The 22,075-nt window shown below is 34.9% G+C and overlaps 2 protein-coding genes and 1 pseudogene across 3 annotated transcripts; 2 read left to right on the top strand and 1 right to left on the bottom strand.

The window, feature by feature from the left end:
• Positions 1-613: 613 nt before the first annotated feature.
• On the bottom strand, positions 614-10,861 carry LOC104894647 (autophagy-related protein 9). Of its 2 annotated transcripts, XM_010680929.3 has the most exons (11): positions 10,482-10,861; positions 9,962-10,049; positions 8,071-8,720; positions 7,556-7,876; positions 6,573-6,795; positions 3,051-3,230; positions 2,727-2,933; positions 2,546-2,623; positions 2,392-2,462; positions 2,192-2,302; positions 614-1,822 (listed from the first exon to the last, which is right to left on the bottom strand). In XM_010680929.3, exons 3-11 carry the CDS (start codon positions 8,643-8,645, stop codon positions 886-888), a joined length of 2,703 nt encoding a protein of 900 aa, XP_010679231.2. In that variant the 5' UTR covers positions 8,646-8,720; positions 9,962-10,049; positions 10,482-10,861; the 3' UTR covers positions 614-885. The 2 variants fall into 2 exon arrangements, with proteins under 2 accessions (XP_010679231.2, XP_010679232.2); XM_010680930.4 differs by lacking the exon at positions 9,962-10,049 and having other exon boundaries at positions 10,482-10,860.
• A 4,721-nt stretch (positions 10,862-15,582) lies between these two features.
• Positions 15,583-17,701, top strand: LOC130591489 (F-box/LRR-repeat protein At3g58900-like; annotated as a pseudogene).
• On the top strand, positions 17,559-18,676 carry LOC125497968 (uncharacterized). The gene is made up of 3 exons (XM_048645707.2): positions 17,559-17,697; positions 17,792-17,935; positions 18,054-18,676. Exons 2-3 carry the CDS (start codon positions 17,804-17,806, stop codon positions 18,312-18,314), a joined length of 393 nt encoding a protein of 130 aa, XP_048501664.1. The 5' UTR covers positions 17,559-17,697; positions 17,792-17,803; the 3' UTR covers positions 18,315-18,676.
• The last annotated feature ends 3,399 nt before the right edge of the window (positions 18,677-22,075 follow it).

Below are 22,075 nucleotides of genomic sequence, written 5' to 3'. Positions count from 1 at the left end.
TCAAAAATGTTTATCCCAAACTGATAGACTTCCTCATCAATAGCTGCTTGATTCAGCAAATACAAGGGGGATGTGCTGTATTGTTCGATCTGGTTCATTGTAGTTCTTCGAAGACGAATTTGATTTAGTCTTGTTTAATTGTATCTTGTTTTACTTTAATACATATTGACTATTGTAGATGCCGTTTGGCTTTCAATTAATGAAATTTCTCTTTCAAAAAAAAAGTTCGTCATCGCTTCTATTTGGTGTATTTTAATCAATGTACAAGGAATTTGCATTAATTTACAGTATTTTATCATATAGGACGTATGATCATTAATGAATAAACAAAAATTGACCAATATAAGAGAGTAGGAATCGATTTGAAAGACAATTGAGTTTTGAACGTGTTATTTAAATAAAAACAATTGCCTATTTTGAAAAGAAAAAAACGTTGAAGACCGAAACAAATTCCTTTTAAAAATAGTCCAAATTTGAACGATCCATCTTAGGAAAATAAGTGAAATCCCCGCGAGATAAGCCAATTGCTTTAATTCCTCTTTCTTTGGGAGTCAAGATATAGATTTTATTTGTTTAGGCCAATATGACCCATTCACCACTTAATAACATTAGCTAGCAGCAATAGCATATGCACAAATGAAAAAAGGAACAACTACCACCTACAAGTGACATGTTTTTTGTACATTTCCCAAAAGAGGAGAAAGGTCAATTCTAAATTCGACCTTTTGTGATGCCATGAATTATGTACAGCAAAGAATTTTGATTTTTAATCTCCTTGCACCAAACAAAAAGGAGATATTCACCCTAAAAAGACTATGTACCAAAAAGACCCAAATAAAGAAATGAACCAACAATCCCTTCTAAGGGAACAAGAATCAGTTAACATCAGGCTAAGTCTCTAGGGTCTATATTCATGGTGGGGGGTTCTGAAGGTTTAAAGATATCATCAAAATGAAGCTTGAATTCTCCACCACTAGTACTAAATTCATCTTGATAACTCGTGCGAGATAACTTGTTGAACTTGCCCCAATCCAGCTGTTGTTCTTGCTCGTCTATGCTCGTCTCTGAATGGCTTTCATAGTAATCACCAGCATTTTGGTGGTCAAATTCAGGAGGCACGAGAAAGCTGGCTTGTTGGGGCACGCCATGATGCCGGAAGTCGGGAGGCTCAAGAAAGCTGCTTTGCTGGGGCCCACCATGGTGCCTGAAGTCGGGAGGCTCAAGAAAGCTGCCTTGTTGTGGGTCCGCAGTGCTAGGTCCACCACGAGCCCACCAAAGGCTCCTGCCTGGAGGCAGCATGGTGCTCGAGTCATGATGCCGAAAGACACTTTGTTCCTCTAGGAAGACAGAAGATGAAGTGGAAGCTTCTAGATGGGGCGTCGACCGATTGTCAAAGAAATCAGGCAACCTATCTCCATGATCACCTTCATTATGTAAGGATGCCAGCCAAGAATCTTTGCCTTGCACATCGTCGTCCAGAGAAACTGTGGGGACATTGGTAATATTACCAAGTACTCGGCGAGCGCCGGACACATAAAACCAGTCCAGAAGATAAGGGTAACTTTTTGGATCTGTCTCAATGAGCCAAAGAGAACCCAAATGATAGCCCGGTCCAGGACTGTTGTAAGGCGATTCCCTTCTGAAGTAGCTGTTTCTAGTGCTTTGATCTCTGATACGCGGACTCTGCTGCCATCTTCTGGGTGGTGAATACGTGTACCCAGACATAGGCCCTCGCAATTTTTCATTCCGGAATTTTCTGAGTGTGGTCAGAAATTGCATTCCTTGAGAATCTGGTTGCCAAGATGGATAGCTGGTCTGAAAGCTGCAGTAAAAGAGAATAGAACATATGAACAAAACCTTTTTAACATAACAACCACGTCAAAAAAAAAACATATAACAACAAGGTGCAGAGAACGCATCTTAAATTTGCAAAAACCAGTTGATGTTTAATTACCTGGTAGACTGGGTTTTACATGTATATTGCTGAACTTTTTAGTACTTCGTGCAATTATTTAACATAAAAAGGTTTTTTGGTATAGCTTTTTCATAGACCAACTTTTTATCTACCTATTGTAACTTTTACTGTATTGTTTATAACGAATAGTCTTCTAATTGGGTAAAAACGGCTGATACAAGAATTTGTGAAAACATAAAAATTATGCAAAAGAGTAAAGGAAAAGAAATTCCATGCCTCAAAAAGGATTTTTCCATTTTGCCTTGGGAGCTCCTCTGGGAGGGAAGTGAATTATATGGAGAAGCATAATTTGCATTGCCATGCTTTTGAAAATCAAAGACACTAAAGCTGCAGGAAAAGGAAATGCAATTGGTAAAGTTGGAAGTGATAGCATTTCTCAAAAGGTCAAACAGAACATCAGTTGTTTAAGCAAAAACCTGCAAACATCACCAACACCATCAACGTATACCGTAAATTCACTGATGAACTGCAGGACCTCATTCACTTGCTGCAATGAAGACATACAATAGAATAAGCTATTAATCATCCAAAACCAACTATAAGTCGAGTAAAAAATGAATAAGAAATAACCTTCGGAACAACAAATATGAGCAAAACAGGAGTTAGTAAAATAGATGCCATCTCCTCCAGCCACATCATTGCTGTATACTGCGAGAATGCACAATTTATCAAGCATTGGAAACCCCAAGCTAATAGATAGCCAAAGAAGAAAACATAAATAGACCATCAAATTTCCAGCATTTACAATCACCTGAAATAAAGTTTCAAACTCCATTCGGACTATCTCTGTGTTTTCTTTACCCCGCCATCTCTTTGGCATGTAGTGACTGTGCTGAACAACCAAGGACATTGCACCCTCAGGGTCAAGAACGAGAAGCTCATCGGTCACAGCAGCCCGGCTGATAGCCGTTATAGTTCCAAATACAGCAGCGTACCAGAACAAATTACGGCCAAATATCTGCAAAATTTAGAGCCAATATGCCCGATATAATTAGATGTTTGCCACTAGGGCAACATACAGCAGGGTTCATCTTCTGAGGTAAATAAGAAAGTAAAATAAAATAAGAGACATTACATGGCCCTCCAGCAGAGACTCTTCCACGAATCCAATGATGATCAACACTGCGGCAAGGCCACCAGATATGAAGGAGATAAATTTAGCAACAATGGACAGTATGGGAGATGGAAATTGCTTCAAGTAATCTGAAGCATGTGGTACACTGCTGGTCATACGGTGCCTGAAGAAGTGCTCCACCTGGAACGCACAAAGAATAGAGTCAGTGGCGAAATCAAGGGTCCCTATGCTGGAAAATATGGGACAAGAATGAAGTGAAGCAACATATATTCTCCTAAATATTTTGGTAAATCATATTGGATCAGGACACACAATTTCTCGTTCTCTCCAATTTAAGCTTCATCATCTAGCTTGGCCCCAAATATGAAATTCAAACATCACGATTCAACTTTTATATACATCATAGATGATGAACAGAGTTCTATTCAAGACTATTTCTTTAATCAGCTGCTAAACTGTGTTCATTTACTCTTCACACTGTAGTTTATCATAACTAAACGATATTAGAATTCACTATTTAATTTAAAAAAATGCAAACATCAATAGTGTGTAATAGAAGTTCTAAGAGAATGATTTTGAGTCCTATTTGATTAACACAGCATGAAGCAAAGTCACTCAGCTGTAACGCCACCAACCAGGCACCTCCTTCTCACTTTACATGAAGTGAGTTTGCTGGTAAATTAGCTTCTAACAATCAATCCCTTCAAATCTGATTGCTAACTTGCATTGGATCATTTAAAGGATAATTTGCAAAATAAATATGTGATTTCAACTTTTATTGTTTTTCTTGCCTTTATTTTGGGTTAAGTTGTTATTGATAACTAACTATGTATCCTCCTCAGTGGTTGACAGTCCTCAGTGGTTGACTGTTCATTATGGTCTCAGTTTGTATTTGACATCATTGTACGAAACCAAAGTATTTATACTATGATTACTCTATTGGAGAGTCTGGAAAAAGAGGTGGAAAAGAATGGTGCTCTTCCTCTTCCTAATGTAGTTTTGAAATCTTTGGCTCCTTAGGAGATTGTGGTTGAATTGGGAGATCATGCAGATTTGCAAATAATGTTTTTTCATTTTATAGATCTGTCAGGAGATATTCATCTTTATCTAGAAAATGCTCTTGTGCACAACAGACTAGCGTTAATGTATCGGGAACAAAAAGAACTTAAGGAATGAGAAAAGGTAAGGAAAGTGAAAGACATACAGTTGGAAAATGAAAGAGAAAAGGAAAGAATAAGGAGGGATAGGGAAGAGGAAGCTAGTGAGAAAAAATTGGATTTTGAATCTTGAGATCTCGAGACATTGGATGCCTGAAATTATTGAAGTGGGGCCTCTTGCTAAGAAGTAACTAGTGGTTGTTCTTGATGATGATGATGATGATGATGTTGTTGTTGTTAATGGATTTCCATGTTGCCCCACATCAGCTCAAAACAGACCTAAGTCCTCCTATTGTCCTATCCGATTCTGATTCTGCCATTACAATAGGTGTAGGGATGAACTCCCAAAACAGTGAGCATTTCCTTGCGATTTTGATGGATTTTTGTGTGCAAGAGAAATTTAATCTAAAAAGAATATACATAGTGAAATGTGTTGATGCTAACTGTAATTGGAGATTATACGCATCTCTCCTTCGGGATGAGATAACTTGGGGTATTAAAATTATGACAGAAGACTCATACTTGCGAGATATTGTTTAGTACATCAATAGCTGGAATGAAATGGCTGGTTGAGAAGCTGCTTCATAAGTCATGACATTACGGTCTAAGGATGACCCTAACATATGTGTTAGAGAAATTGGATTGACTTTCTATTGAGAAGTTTAAGGAGGAAGTGCCTATTCCCGCAATGTATGAGGTGAAGGTCGCTACGTTGAAGATCTTAATGGGAATGGAGGAGAAAGGGGTGCAAGCTCAAAGAAATACTGTGAATTTATGCACTAGATAAATGTTTTAAGTTCAAGGGTAGATCAGATAATATTGTAGTTTTTTATCTTAGATTTTCAATACTTGATCATCTGAGGTTTGCTAAGGACCTTTTCCTCTATAGGGTTTGATGTGAATTGGTGATATTTGTTGAAAAATTTTGGTCCTCTTGTGATGTGAAATTTGTGAAAAGTTTTGATCCTCTTGCTTGCATAGGACATAACAACTCTTGTAAGGTCGAGGTACCAATTATGGCATGTTTGGTATGATTGATGGAAACAGAATGGATTGGAATCGGTTAAGGTGGTGTAAAAGTAAAAATTATCAACACTTTTATATCTTGTTTGGTTTGTCAATGAAAATAGAAACACTTATCATAAACAACTATGAAAGGTAGAAGAAAAGAGAAATACGTGCTAGTTGTTTGAAAAACTTATAAATGAGATCATTCAAGTTTCACAGGTATAGGAACAATCAATCAATAAAAATGACCAACCAACTTAAAGCATTCCTCCTTGGGATGACCCCTGCGACCCTGCCCCTGTCACACTTCTTCATTTTTTCTTCTTCAGTTTCTCTCTTCTCCTTACTGTCAAAGCACCTCCTTCATTGCTAGACTGCAATTCTCCTGTTACTCTCTACATCTCTAGTTGCTGAACCAAATGGAATCCCTATTCACAGGAGGAATATCTCTATGTTGCGAAATGCTACTATGTTGTGACTGAGCTACTAGGTAAAAGGATACGTTTTAGAATTTTCCATTTTAATCCATTTATTATATATGGATTTTTTACCGACAAAAACCTGTAGCCCAAAGGAAATGGAATATTTTTTGTTTTACCATAAAACCCCATCCCACACCACACTTTATGTACTGAACAATCTGCAGTTCTGTAACTGCATTTCAGTTTATAATTAACTATAAAAAGATAGTCTTTTCCCCTCCAAAAAAAAAACTATAGAAGGATAGCAAGTGAGATATCAAACCCACCTATGCTTGCCATTAGCCCTCACTACATACTCTCAAAATAGCATAGATCCAACAAGAATTCGATCAACAACAATCAAGTTACTGTACCATGAAGGTACGCTAAAGATTGATATATATAAATTGAAAGAAACAAACGAAAATAAGTATCAGCTATTTGCAAATGAAAACTGTGATGCTGTGGGTGTTTATTGCTGGATGGATTGCTTCAAACTGCTCCCCTTGGTTCTTGGTTAGTACTCCCTCTGTCCTATACTATTTGTCATTCAGATTGTCCCAAAAATAAATCCAAGTTTCTGTTATTACAGAGTGATGTATTTGAAACTTCCATAAACATAAATGCTAACCTGGTGGAAGTTTCCATTATTACACAGTTATTTAGATGAAACTTCTGTAAAGTTAAATGCAACTCGGAGGAGTTTTTATTAAGGAAGTTTCAGGGAAGCAATATATTAAACAATGTTCCCTTGTTATTTCTCTTTCCCTAAAGTTGACAATTAATATAGGATGGAGCAAGTATGTGCTAAGCTAGTAGCAGAATCAAACTTAAGTTCATAAAAGGAGACAAGAAAACCATGCCACAAAGCAAAAGCCACAAAATGAAGGACTTGCCTCATTGTATTCCCTAAACATCCACTTTGACAAATTTGACCATCTTCGAGATGATGCTGTTGTCGGGTGGTTATAGAACTGTTCAGCATGTCTCAAGAAGAGAAAAAACAGCATGAATATCACTGAACATGGAGCTAGAAGAAGCATCACAATTCCAACTATTACGAGTCTTTTCCTCAATGTACCAGGATTCGAGACAAAATCCTCCCTGATACAGAATTTTCTGCAGGCATAAAAGATATATCAGCCACTGAACAACTAAGAGCAACCTAGTCAAAAGCATCCCCCGTAAAGGAAAACATTAATAGAAGCATATACAATTCTACTTATATTTGCACAGTATCCATCTTTTAATAAAAATCTTTTGAATTTCACTCTTAGTTATGCTCTCGTATCATCTATAATTTTCACAAAAGCAAACTGCTATCATGAGCAAAATAGAAACAGTATGAGTAAAGTTTTCAGGCTCCAAGTTAGTACTGATATCCTGGAAACAGCTTATCATAGCAACTAAAAAAATTAACAATCAATTGCACGGCTTGCACGCTCATTAGTCACATTTGTCATAAACTTAAGGCTTGATGCTGTACTAGAACAAAGAAGATGAGGAAGATGACCAAAGTCTAAAACAACAATAAATCACCACCAACTAGCACAAAGTAGAGAAATGGGGGAATGAAAACTCTGATAGGAGGAGGGCAATCAAAATTGTCCACTCTAAGGTAGAATTGAAGTCATTCATCGTTTGGCGCAATCCCCTCATTAACACCCAAAAAAAAGTAAAATCATCATCGACTAGGACCAACATACATAAGAATGATCTGTGACTAATAGACGAACTTCTATACCAGGCAACAAGAAGAAGATCCTACGATAATCAAGGGAAATCAAGTGGAAAAGTAACAGGCATAATAACATAGTGTTCCACACACAAAAAAATGGAAACTAGAGTAAAAATAAAACTAGATCTAGGGACAATGCACCTGTCAAACATGCTATGCAATATGCACCAATTTAAGGTCCACTCAAGCGTCCTTGTCAATATGAGGCGTTCACGACCCCTATTAAGGCCAAACTTCACAGTTGGACCAGCACCAGGGAACCACTTAGAGATTTCAAAAGAAAGAATCCCCTTGTTGATCATGCCAATCAAGTAATTTTCCTTCCGCATCAATCGCATTACAATATCATGAGCAGACAGATCCTTAACCACACATAGCTTCTGTGAATTCTGAGCACGAACCACTTTCTCAAGAATAGATGGCCATGGCATAGTCTTCAACTCATTATCTGTAACATGGAGACTGCAAAGAACATCACTTCTATATTAGAGTGTTTCTAAAATGCCAAGCCGTTCTTTGAGGCACTAGCACATCACCATCAAATCCCAACAAAAAGGAGCAAGGGCGAGGAAGATCAAAGAAAGAATGTAATATATATATATATATATATATATATATATATATAAAAAAAGAGAGAGTGGTATTTATAGGCTTACCAGTTGTAATAGAAGTGTCGTATCCTGAGTGTCTCTTTCAGCTGCGTGAAAAATCTCAAAAAACAGAAGACCCAATATATGGAAAATAGTCCCAAATACCCAAGAAAAGTCGCTTTGAGAGTTGTAAGCTGGGTTAAAGGGTGATCACGGAAAGCTTCTTTTCCTAGGTCACACAGCTTGGTGCCAGATTCAACAGCATCCATTCCACACTTAGCATTGAGAAGCCCATTCCAGTCAACAAATAGTAAGAGAAATCCGGCAAAGCATATTGTGAAAGCAAGAGTAAGGAGTTCGCATATCCACTTCACTATAATACACCAAATCCCTTTTTCGCAATAGTAGCTGTAAAGCCTTTCAAAAAACAGATCCAAATCAGAAATAGGTTCAACTTTCAGGCTCTCCCCATTAAGTAGCCCAGAGGGGCTTTCGCTACCAGGACTCGGTACCCTTCCATAGCCAGATAATTCGATCTCGGGAGGAACATCATTAAGTAGGCCTGTGGATAGAGAAGGATCACCAGGTCTTCTCCACTTGAATATGCTCAGAGCATTTCTACCCCCTTGCCAACTGGACATTATTTGCAAGCAACTGCAGTAGGCTTATATGGTAAGTCCATTCCCCAAAGATGCTTAGCTGATCATATGAAGGTCCTGGGAACAAAAGCAGCAATACTTATCTCAATACCCAAGCTAAAACCACAAAGATCTAGACACACTACATTTTCTAGTCAGGCAGGCTGCAATCACGCAATATGACTTAATTACATATAATGGCTGGCATTTGCCCAATTTGGAATTTTATACGAATACATGAGCAAAATAAGGGAACAGAGAGCCGACACCAATGAAAATTGAGTTTACCAAAGGAAAATCGATATGAAGATAAAAGCATTGTGAAAACTTCCAATTTCAGTCTGAGCAAGAGAAAGTTACAACACATGATGGAAGAAAGGTAGAGCAAGGGTCAGCACAAGATAAGAGAAGATTAAAGAAGAGAAGGACAAAAGAAAGAGTTTGACTTGTAGAAATTAAGGCCACAGAACCTACAAGGAAACAAAAGAGGAAAAAATTAAGGTCACAACAGTAAGAGCATTGAAGGAAACCCAAACTCGCTCAAATGAGGTTGTTGGGTCAATATGGACATAGATAAGACAGTAAATTTCAGACAAATCCCAGGGCGTATAGAGGCAAAACAAAGATGTATGTGAAGGCATAGCAGCCAGGAAAACCAACTGTATATAGTTTGTCAGGGTACTAACACAACTACTGACCTTATTTGCAACACTATGAGGCAGAACTTTAAAGTTCCATTTAATATTCTAGGTCTTCAAAAATAAACTCCCAATACAGTCCAATTTTGACATTTTCACTAACTTTCTACAGCAGCAAACTACGTAACCAACCATCTATTAGTGTACAAAAGAGCTATAATTGAAGCTATAACATTTACATTTAAGACTAAACCATGGAATCGGAAATTTTTTGTGGCCCTAAATTATAAGCCATATAGAGAAAGCAATGGTGTGACCTATGTTCATTGTCTAGAAGTGGAGCAAAGCTAATAAGTGCTCACTGAGCAGAATCCGTGTAAGGATCTCATAGAGAGCGAAAAAAGAAACAGAACCAAGAAACCAAAGTCTTCATGCAACCAGTAGCAAAAAATAATTCTACTATTTGCTGAACATAGCATGTTATCCCTTTATCCAAGCTGTTCAAGGCTATCAAAGTTAAAGCTTTTTCATCCTAGTCAACACTTTCAACACATCAAGTCATACCCCTCTTCCTTCATCTCATTAGTCAAAGTAAGCAAAAATATGGTATCATCAATCATCATTCCAAAATTTCCACCATAAAACAAACATTGAAAACTACAATTTTGAGTTCTACTTTACCAAATTGGCATAAGGAAACAACTACAACTTTTGAGTTCTGCCAAAATGAATCTGTTTCAGCAACAACCAATTAAAGCTGACTGAATTCCTGCATCAAAACAAAGACCCACAATGCCAAAATCAACAGACCTACTTCCCCAAATTGCATTATAAAATGACATCAAAATCATAGAACCCACCCAAATTACAATAAGATGACCCATAAAACCAAAAATCAAAATCACACATATGAAAATTGAAAACATTTGATAACCCAAAAAAAGGGCTGCCAAATGCAACATAAAGACACCCATCAAGCATATTAATCATACATGTTGCAATCTTTACTATCAATCATCAAATATTCTCAAAACAATTACTAATCTAGTCCATTTAACATCCCACTAAAAAAATCCCAACAAAAGGGTAATCAAACAATACTTCCAAATTCCACCCAATAATTACCATATTCTTCTACCCCCAAACCAAATTTAGAAATTAAACAAGAAACAATAATTTCCATATTTAACAACAAAATTACCTGAAACCCAGCAATTGTAATGATCAATTGATGAAACAGAACAACAAAAGTACAGTAAAAATCAACCGATTAAACCAACACAGGAAAAAGGAACTTTGCAAAAGGGCGAAAATAAGAGGGTAAAAGAAGTACAAAGAAGAAGAATTTGGAAAGAGAGAAATTTGGATTGCGTGGAAGTAATGAAGAAGATGAAGGAATAATGGGTTATTCTCTTTTTTCTTCTCTCCTTCTTCAAAACTTTGAGGAAGAAAGAGTTTTATTTTAATGGGGATTTTTTAATTGATGAAATTGTTCTTATCTTTCTCCTTTTTTTTTTCTTCTAATATAGTTGATGAGTTGAACAAAAATTCCAAAGTTCTCTAACTAGAAGAAAAGAGGAAACGTTGTTACAGTAACTATGTTCCTGCCGATTTGAAGGAAGTGGGGTTTTACACAGCACTTTACCTTTTCACGTTCAGAGAGTTCTTCTAGGAAATTTTGTTTTACCCTAGTGAACTTTGGTCTTCCTTAATCAACTAATCCATGTTATGGTTTAGTCTCTAATTAGAGGTGATCATGGCCGGGCAGGGCCACGGCAAAAAAAATGCTCATTGGTCGGATCGGATCGATTTGTGTGCCCAAAACCCACTATTTCAGATCAAAATTGGGTCGGGTCTAAAAAAATATACTAGAAAGTTGTTTTGTTGCCTAAAGCCAAAAAAAATTGATCCGGGTCGGGCCAAAATGATCAGCTCTACTCCTAATGTGATCTCCTTGTCAATGGTATGACAAGTGGATCATTGAGAGTTGGGTCGATTCGAGTTCATGTGGTTGGATTGGTGTTTAATAAGTGCCGCTTAAGTTAATAAAATTTTTATTATACACTCGAGTCTCGAATGTACTATGAGTATAGTATATCCAAGGCTAATATTAGATCACTACTCGTTTGAAATCTTCAAATGAACACAATTCACGTATTAGGAAAAGCTTCAATTTATCAAGAAATTGTCTTAGGTGTACCATATGCACATGGTTTATGGTACACCCAGATGGCCATATGGAACTCGTGTTGACTATTGATCTTTATTTTTCGTTCTTTTATTAACAAAAATTGATCCAATGACTTAAAAAAATCTATTTAACAAAAACATTATATGGCACTTAATTCATTCTTTAAGGTGAGTTTATTCTTTTATTTTTTGTAAATCCCCTTTCTCACTTGCTCGATTTTGATTCACCCTTTGTTTGGTTCGCACTTACTCCCTCCCCTACTCCCCTTATCTTCTCAGAAAAGAACTATAAGGAATATTATCATATGACGACAACGCTCGCGAAGCATCTATATTACTAGTTTAACTGAACATTCACATTAATGGTTTAGATTATCTTTAATGTAGGGGTTAGTATTGTTGTAGATGCAGTCACGTTTTATTAATGATAATTCTCATATTCTCATTTTAAAAAATAGCGGAAAGTAATAGTTTTTCTGCTAAGATATGACATGCACTTTTAAGGATATGCTAAAATACACGCTATTAGGAATATGCTGAAACAATTTTTGATTTGTGGCTGCCACATGACTTTGCATCCTCCCAGATTTGAAACATGTCTTTAGCAATGCCTTGTATGTATATACATCCGTCCACACTTGAATCCTCCCATTAAGTAGTACATTTTGATTCTTGAGTATTTTATTAACTAATATGCTACGTCCTAGTCATTATATAAATTATAACATAATTTTGAATAATTTACCCCAAGTACTATAAGCGAGATCTCGTGTATAATAATATAACTAAGATTATTACTTTTTGTTAGATTTAGTTTTTAATCATATAAGTAGAAAGTCATATTATGTCCTAATGCCTAACATGAATTAAGGCTAATTTATTGTCAATTTTGCTCCTAATTTTAAAATCTTATTATATTTTATTTCTGAAAATATTGCAAATATCTCCCTACATCGTATAGAGCGTACCGATTTAAGTATACTCGGTTGTTTATACATTATTCTATCATGAATTTAAAATAATTATTATGAGTTCATATGTAATACATATAATGTTACCCAAACGATCTATTATGTATCTCCTACTTTATCTACAGAATCTGCTAATATCTATAATTATACGAAAAATTTAGAATATTGAAAAGCACTCATATTTCAAGGGACGTACTATAAAATCATAAATTCATAGAAATTTTCTCATAAAGTACTTATATGTAATTTTTTTATATTTTCAAATCGTGAACTTATCGAAAAGTATTTATATGAAATAGTTATATCATAGATTACATGTTACTCATATTAAGTTGTGGGTGTCAAATATTAAGTCGTAATATATTTTGTTAAAAAAATGTTAAAATAAGGAAAATCATGGCTTATTATTTTTAACCCATACAACATAATATTAGTAATACTAATCGGCATATACTTAGCACTTACCGTCATATAAATTGAAAATTTAACACATACCACTTGATATTGATAAAATAAAAATTTTCCGTTCATTTTGCACAAATCCAAAAGCAAACTACTTTTTAAACAAAAACTTAAATTAATCCAAAAGCAAGCTACTTAGTTATGTAAGATGATGAGTTGTTATGTACTAACACTTGCAATTTCATGTACAACATCTCCCTTTGTACATTTTATATCAAAAAAAATGTAAACATCTAATTAAGTACGATATACTTGCGAATTACTCCTATTATACACTTGCGAATTGCGATGTAAGTACGGTTGAAATTACATGTTACTCCGATTACCCCGTTACCCAAATAATAATAGGAGTAATAGATTTGAATGTACAATCACTACCCATTACCCACATTATTTTATTACTCCTATATATAGACTTGGAATTTTAGTTGTTTCTGAATAACCTTTATAGAGTTTAAATCCTTGTGGTATGTATAATTTGGCCCTGTTTTTTGTCAACTTATCTATAACTATTTGAATTATTTTGAACTTATCTAAATTTTATTGAACTTATTATACCTTATTTTGTGAGTGTGTCAAACCTTTTTTTTAATTGAACTGCATTTATTTGACCTGGTTTGTCTTTACATTAATATATTAGAACATGGTGTGTTTATTGCAACATACCCGACCCTATGGCACATTTTTTAAGAAATTCACATGAAAACCAGACAAATAGAGATAGATAAATTATATCACTCACTTTTAATCGTCCTTAGTACAAATATACGGATATAATTTAGAATCTCAAATTAGTGAAACTAATACATAATCTATACTAATATATTAAAAGGCGTGCGAAAACAAGAAAATGTGCCACGTGGCGCTCTTCCTAGGGAGTTTTAGTTCATGCAATCCATGTACAATAAAAAAATTAAGAAATTGCATAGTATAGGATTTGATCCTAGGACCTCAAGTACATTTACTAAAGTTTCAACCACTAAGCTAAGTTGTATTCAGTGTTATTATCATAAAGTAGTATATTAATAAATGAAATTTTATTTTACCCGGAACATAGCTCGGGCCTAATAACTAGTTTATAGATTAATTGAATACTACTAATGAAATGTTTTTAAAAAAGGGTCCAAAAAATGATCCCCTAATTTTATAGAACTAAGTTGTTAATCTTTTTTTAAGGAGAACTAAGTTGTTAATCTTATTTGTCCTTCAAAAATTCTTTCTACCCCATCTACTATTTAACTTTGTACTCCGTAGATAACAAATTGTGTAGAGCTTAATTATGTGTTAGATATTACATATTCTTAAATTCTTATTAAAAGAAAGAAAAACATCATTAATATAATACAAAAGATTGTATTACTTTCTTATCATAAAAAAAAAGCTTTACTTCACTTAGATTACCATAAACATCTATACAAATATATTGACGTGCGTGACAATGAATACACTCCACGCGACACCTCCGTTATTTCACTAGAATTGTTCAACTTTTTTTTTTTGAGGTAAAGAATTGTCTAACTTTTAATCATGCTCTAAGCATCCACATTATTATATTTGTACTCCCTCTGTTTTTTTTTATCTTTCTCACTTAGAATCTTGACACTATTCATGCATAGAGAGAATCTTCTCAAATGTTCTCAATTTATAAGAAAAAACATAGTTATGTGGGGTCTTGTTTGATTCGTCTCAATTAGTACTTTATTAATATTCAATCGTTATAATTTTTACTAATATATAATGAAAGATATTTAAGTTTTAAAACGTGCATTGGCAAACGTGCAAAGTCAAAGTAGGAATGATAAAAAAAAACAGAGGGAGTACCTTTTAAATATTGAGTTTTCCTTAATACTCCCTCTGTTTTTTTTTATCGTTCTCACTTAGAATCTTGACACTATTCATACTTAGAGAGAATCTTCTCAATTTTTTTCAATTTATAAGAAAAAATATAATCATGTGGGATCTTGTTTGATTCGTCTCAATTAGTATATTATTAATATTCAATCATTATAATTTTTACTAATATATGATGAAAGATATTTAAGTTCAAAAATGTGCATTGGAAGATGTGTAAATAGAAAGTAGGAAAGATAAAAAAAAAAACAGAGGGAGTACATTTTAGTGAGAATGAAAAAAAATACATATCAAGTTCGGAAACAGAATACCAACTCGAGAGTCGAGCCAACACTCGAGCCCAAATAAATCTTATATTACCCATCCCTTGTGTTCCCTCTTCCCTTCAAATAAATCCGATGAGTTCAGGAAATTAAATTGAGATAAGGAAACTTACGGGGTGTTTGTTTAGGGGGATTAGGGGGTGGAAATGGGATATTATATCCCTATGGGTAGATATCCCATGTTTGTTTGAGGGGATATCTAAATTCCCATGAGAAGGGGAATGGGATTAAACCCCCTCTAATCCCACCAAAATAAGACAGGGGGGCAGGTATTAGGGAGGGGGATTATTTTTGTTATGTTAAAGACAAATTTACCCTTCATTAAAATATACTTCACCAATATTGCTTGCTCTTCTTTTGCTATCCTTCATTAAAATGGGTAAATTTGTAATTTAGCAATATATTCCCTACTTAATCCCACTAACATACCAAACAAGGGATTGAGATATATTTAATGAATTCCCACCTTCTAACTCCCATTCTCAATCCCATCTTCTAATCCCCAAATTCCCAATCCCTCATACCAAACGCCCCGTTAGCTCTTTTTGTTAGAATAAGATTCTGAAATTTGAAGGGCATATGTAAATTACAAAGATTGCAGCTTTTTCGATTTTGAAGGTATACTACTCCTATTTTCTCTTGTGCAATATGGTATCTTTTCGATTTTGAAGATCTAATTATTTGGGTGAGTTAAGTGAATTCTTATGTTTCAATATCTTCCATCTAAATTAATTACCAGTAAGTTAGAGATAAGATAGAATTATGTGCTGTTTAGAATTTGAGAATGTTTAGGAAACTAAAGTATGTTTGAGTTCAGATAATTAATGTTTTAGTGTCATATTTGTAGTATACGGACATTGCTTGAGTAATCCACCGGGTAGACTACCCGCTACTAATAGACAATTAAAATATTAGTATTTAAGTCTAGTTAGATTCCACTGTCATAATTACCACAATCTTATATTATGGGGTGGGTAGTCTACCCTGTGGGTTAACCAAATTTTTTCCGTAGTATACTTAGGTTACTGTTTCCTATATAAACTCATGAATTAACCAAGTTATATGTATGGTTGTTATCATTCAATAGTAGTGACTGTGTTCCCCAAAACTATTGTTTTAACATACTCAGCGGATTTTTCCAGGTTTAGACTAATATTAATAAATTAATGATGACGAAGTCATGGCCTGCTCTACAATCTTGCAATAACAAGGTTAAGGTAAAAGTTTTGATCTTGAATTCTTGATTCCTGAGCTAGATTTAATTAGTGATGTTGTGTATTTTTGATGAGTACACAACATCACTAGTTATGTGTTGATTAAGCTAGATTTACTGAATTTGATATGTAATACTTGCTCGGTTTCTTTTTACTTGCAACGGTTTGACTTTCACGCTTGCCAATGTATAATTTCAACCATCAATAAGTTTAATTACCGATAAATAAAATTATAAAAGTATATATTCGAAAAGTATACATTTAGACGAATCTAACAAGATCTCACATGAATATGTTTTTCCTTAACTATAAATCACCAAACATAAACTAAGTAGAGTTGGTGAATAGTGTAAAAGTCAAACCGTTGCAAGTAAAAAGACACGGAGGAAGTATTAATGATGACGAAGTCATGGCCTGCTCTAAAATCTTGCGATGACAAGGTTAAGGTATAGGTTTGATCTTGCTTCATTTAGCTAGCTTTAACCAGTAATCTTGTGTATGTTTGATGAATCAATTACTGAATTTGATATGTGTTGCGTTTGCCAGTGCCAGCGGAAAGAGGGAGTGACTAGTGGGTTGTGTGCGTTGCCAGATGAAATTCTGTTTTCAATCCTGTCCTCCTTCACCATGAAGGAAGTCGCTAGGCTTAGTGTTGTTTCGCACCGATGGAAATACATATGGGAAACTTTTCCGCGCTTGCACTTTGAAGATTCGAGGGCAATGGAAAGGATATTCGAAAGTCCCAAAGTAATGTTTCGTGAAAGATCCGACTTTGTGACATGAATTAGTCGTGTTGTCGACCAGCATTTTGGTGCAGCTATAGATGAACTTAGAATCAAGTTTTGTCTCACCAGAACTTTTCAATCTCATGTAGATAAGTGGGTGGTTTTTGCATCAGAAAAACAAGTCAAAACACTTGACCTCGACTTTACTTCAAAATTGAATCTCGAAAATACAGAGACTGCACACTGTACTTTGCCTCTTAAAGTGGCTAGCATCAAGTCTTCCTTAACATCTTTGAGTCTTATATCCGTCGATGTCACTGATGAATTCATTGATTGCCTTCTTTGTTCCTGCATATTCCTTGAGAACCTGTGCATAGTAAATTCGGCCTATCTTACCAAACTCATAGTCTCTAGTTCATTACAACGGCTGAAAAATTTGAAGGTAACTTCTTGCCTGCACTTGAAAGTTATTGATATTTCTACCCCGAATCTTGCATCTTTTACACATTGTGGCCGAGCTATAGAGCTGCATATCAGGCATGCCTCTTCGCTCTAGAAGGTTGCTGTTGGTTCACGAGATTACAATGCCTCCATATCCTATGCATTTGACTCACTTATACAATATTCTTCGCAATTGGAGTATCTAAGTTTGACGATGAACTTAACATGTGAGGTTTTTGTGTAAGTTACCTCTTTCCAAATCATTACTGATAATTGGTACTTTTATCAATCAAATTTCAGATGTGTATGTTTGATAATGTCTTCTCTCATGCAGTCGAATATCCAGATGATTAATCCTCCTGCTTTGACAAATCTTAAGCATCTAGAACTGTGTGTTGTTGCATCTCGCAATAAAACACTCCTTGGATGGACGTCCTTGATTGTGGCAGCGCCAGTTATGCAGAAGCTGACACTGAAGGCAAGCACCCCTGCTTCTTTTAATTCTTCTAAACAATCCTTTTGCTTTCGTAATTTTATCTTAAAAGGGATTTTCCTACGCTGCTGTTAACACTAGTAGGTATCTGTTCTTCTTGCAGTTACTCGTGTATGACATCAAACGTGCAAGGCCCATTGTCAAACACAGCGCGTGCCCTCTCAAATGCTTGAAGACGCTAGAGCTTGTTGGCTTTATAGGACAGCCGATTGACCTTGAGTTTGCAACTTTTGTGCTTGAGAATGCTATTGCTCTTGAAGAGGTGATTATTGACTTCGCACCACCACATCACAAAGGTGTGCAAGAACATCTTGTGGAGCTGAAAACGAAGCTACCTCGAGGTGCAAGGTTAATTGTCAAGTAAATTTACTAGAATATCCCAACTTTGTTGCTAATTGTAGATTTTCTATTTATAATAATGCAATACCTATTCGCACAATAAGTTATGTATCTTGTCTTTAGATTTTCTCCTATTTTTTTAGTCATATGAGCCACGAAAGCAGTACAAAGTACAAAGAAGGGTAAGAGAATTCGAACACGTGTGTGATCTATTGTTCACAGCACCTCAATCTTAACCACTAGGCCAAGACATCCTTGGTTAGATTTTCTCCTATGATAGCTACAAGAGCTACATGATTTCCTGTGTCAAGTGAGTTCATTTATTGGTGATGTCATGTGCTAGTTTTTTTACTCTACTTTCAACTTGTCTGAAATTTACATTCAAGAGATCAGAATTTTAGGAACCTAACAATGAAGGCTTAGAAATTAGAGGGGAAAAAATGATTGAGATTTCGAAAAGGAACAAAAGAATGAATGTGTTTATAGAAGAAGGCCGTAAAGATTTCACGAAAAAGTGCACTGAAGAAAAAAATAATTGGTTAAGAACAAATTCAGCACCAAACATCACCAATAAAGTGATCCAAATCATTAACCATCCTCCACTATCATTAACCAATACAACCAACACAACAATAACCATCACCAATTATCATCAACTACAACAATTTCATCCAAAAAATACAACCAAATGAACCAACAAAATATTATCACTGTTAATATGAGTGACATTGATAATAAATCTTTTCAAGAAAATAGTCACAGAGAATCTTTTATCCAATCCAACTTATAAATCGTCCCAACTTAGTTCACATCCAACAACACAGTTTTCACCAAAAAAATTCATCGGAGTTAATCGAATGCAACAATCTATATTCATGAAGAACATCCAAATTAGTACCTCTGTTTTCTTATTGCAACAATTGGATTTTTACACTACACTATTCATCTGTCATCCTTTCACTATCTCTTGTGATTTTTACGCAATGAAAACTGTAATCATGTGAGATCTTGTTAGATTCATCTCAATATATACTTCTAAAACATCAAATTTTATATTTTTTATTAAAAATTAATTAAAGATGTTAACTTTTAAAGTTGTGTTTGAAAAGCGTGAAAATTTAATTGTTGTAATAGAAAAACAAAAATAAAGAATATATTTTCTTCAGAAATTGTATTATCCAAAAATAACACATTTTACCTACAAAATACTTTTGAGTTTGATGATCTGGTTTTAAAGGATTTGGCTCGCTTAACTTTTAGGAATATTCTCTCTATTAATCATTCCTTTTCTTTGTTGATTTGTTCCTTTGATCCTTTAATGACTTTATCAACTGAGGAAGCAATGTCTTTAGTCTCTCCTGTTTTGATTGAGGAGTTAAGCATTGTAGTTAAATCCATGTCCCCCATCAAAAGCCCTGGCCCTGATGGTATTCAACCGGTTTTTTATCAACAATGTTGGGCTGATCTTCATCATTCCATTGATGCTTTTGTTAATAAATGTCTTGCGGATGGTTTTATCCCCGAGAGTATTAACAAATCTTTCATTTGTTTGATCCCGAAAAAGACTGCTCCAATTACCATCAATGATTTTAGGCCTATTGGGTTATGCAACACTATTCTGAAAATTTTAACTAAAACCATTGCGATGCGCCTAAGACCTTACATGATAAATCTGACTAGCCCTCTTCAAACCAGTTTTGTCAAAGATCGAACCATTGATGAAAATATCATTATTTTAAAAGAGGTGGCACACTTGTTTAAACGGATTAAAAGGAAAAAAAGCATAATGTCCCTTAAAATTGACCTTACAAAAGCTTTTGATTGCCTAGAATGGTCTTTTATTAGGGAAACTCTCATTGGATTCAAATTCCCAAAAAAATTGGTAGAGGTAATTATGAGTGTTATCACCACTCCTTCCATCTCGGTCCTTTGGAATGGTGAGATAACTCCAGAATTTAATCCCTCGAGAGGTATAAGACAGGGTGATCCGTTGTCTCCATATATCTTTGTCTTATATGTATGGAACGACTCTCCTTACTTATACAACAAAAACTTGATTTAAAATTGTGGAAGCCTCTTATGATAACTAAAGATATTGGCTTATCTCACTTATTCTATGCTGATGATGTTTTTTTATTTGGGAAAGCCTCTTGTGATAATTTAGCTTTAATGATGGACGTTCTTAATGATTTTGGCTTGCAATTAGGATTGTTTCTTAACAGACTTAAATTTACTATTATTGTCCTAAAAAAAATGGATCATAATGTTCGTCAATCTCTCTCTTCTTTTAGTGGTTTGGCTATCTCTTCGGATTTTGGGAAGTACTTAGGAGTTCACATTTCTCCCAATAAGCTTAGAAAGTCAGATTATTTGGATTTATTGGATAAGACCACTGATAGGATTAGAGGCTGGCAAGCAAAATTATTGAACATGGCTGGTAGATGTACACTAATTAAATCAGTTTTGAACTCCTATCCATTGCATGTCATGCAGACTAATATTTTGCCAATAGGGGTTCTTAATGATCTTCAGAAAAATGTTAAACGTTTCCTTTGGAATAAAGTAGGTCAACGTCATTACATCTCAAGACCTTCATGGGACCAAGTGTGTAAACCAATGATAGAAGGAGGACTTGGTATTAGGGATCTTAGACATTGGAATCTTTGTTTTATGGCTAAATTAGGTTGGACTTTTTTAACGCAACCTTCAAAGCTTTGGGTTAAAATTTTAAAAAATAAATACTGTAAAGGTTCTAATTTTATGGATGCCATTCCTAATGTTTCCCACTCCACTATCTGGCGAGACATTCTTAAAGGGGAGGGATTTGTTTGGGCAGGGTTTAATTTTAAATGTTGGTAATGGGGAAGACATATCTCTTTGGTTTCACCATTGGGTTGGTAAAGAGCCTCTGTATAAACTCAAGGATCTAGTGATTCCAGAAGCAATAGCGCATTGGAGGGTAGCACACATTATTCGAAATAAGGAATGGAATCTTACTCATATAGCTAACTTGCTTCCTCAGGAGATTATTGATGAAATCCGTGCCATTCCATTAACCAAATTTGATGTTGTAAGGATGGGTTAAGATGGATCTTCACTCCAGAAGGGGACTTTACGATCAAATCTGCTTATAGAAATCTTAATCCTTCTAACACTAGAAGAACTCATTCTCCCAAAAAATGGTCTAAACTTTGGAGGATTAAAGTTCCTTTTAAGTATAGAATGCTTTTTTGGAATGTAGTGCATGAAATTTTACCAACTGCTTTCAATCTTCAAAAAAAATAATCCACGCTTTTGATACAACTTGTCAATGTTGTCTTCTTGCTTCTGAAACACATCTTCATTTGTTCAGGAACTGTTTTCATGCTAATATACTTTGGAAAAGAATTTTTCAAAATTGCCATTTAGCTAAGGCATTAGATGTGCATCGTTTTTTCAATAATGATTGGGAAGATTGGATCACTTTGAATCTTGATCAACCCTTGGAATGGTTACAAATGTTTGTAATAGCATTATGACATATTTGGAAAAACCGAAATAAGGTGGTATTTGAAAGAGCAATGGCACGATCTTCATCTCAATTTAATCATTTCTTCCTTGATTATATACATAACAAAAATGCTTTTCAAAATCAAGACAAAGTAGCTCCGAATGCGCATCGAATCTCTATTTGGAAACCACCTGTTCATGGATATTTAAAGCTCAACACTGATGGATCTTGGAAAGCAAATGATAAAGCTAGTGGTGGAGGGGTGATTAGAATAACTGATGGATCTTGGTTTATGG

The sequence above is a fragment of the Beta vulgaris genome, chromosome 5 (genome assembly GCF_026745355.1).
Source record: "Beta vulgaris subsp. vulgaris cultivar EL10 chromosome 5, EL10.2, whole genome shotgun sequence".
NCBI classification, from domain to species: domain Eukaryota; kingdom Viridiplantae; phylum Streptophyta; class Magnoliopsida; order Caryophyllales; family Amaranthaceae; genus Beta; species Beta vulgaris.
Note: the sequence above shows the minus strand (reverse complement) of the source record. Positions and strands in the feature narration are given on the sequence as shown.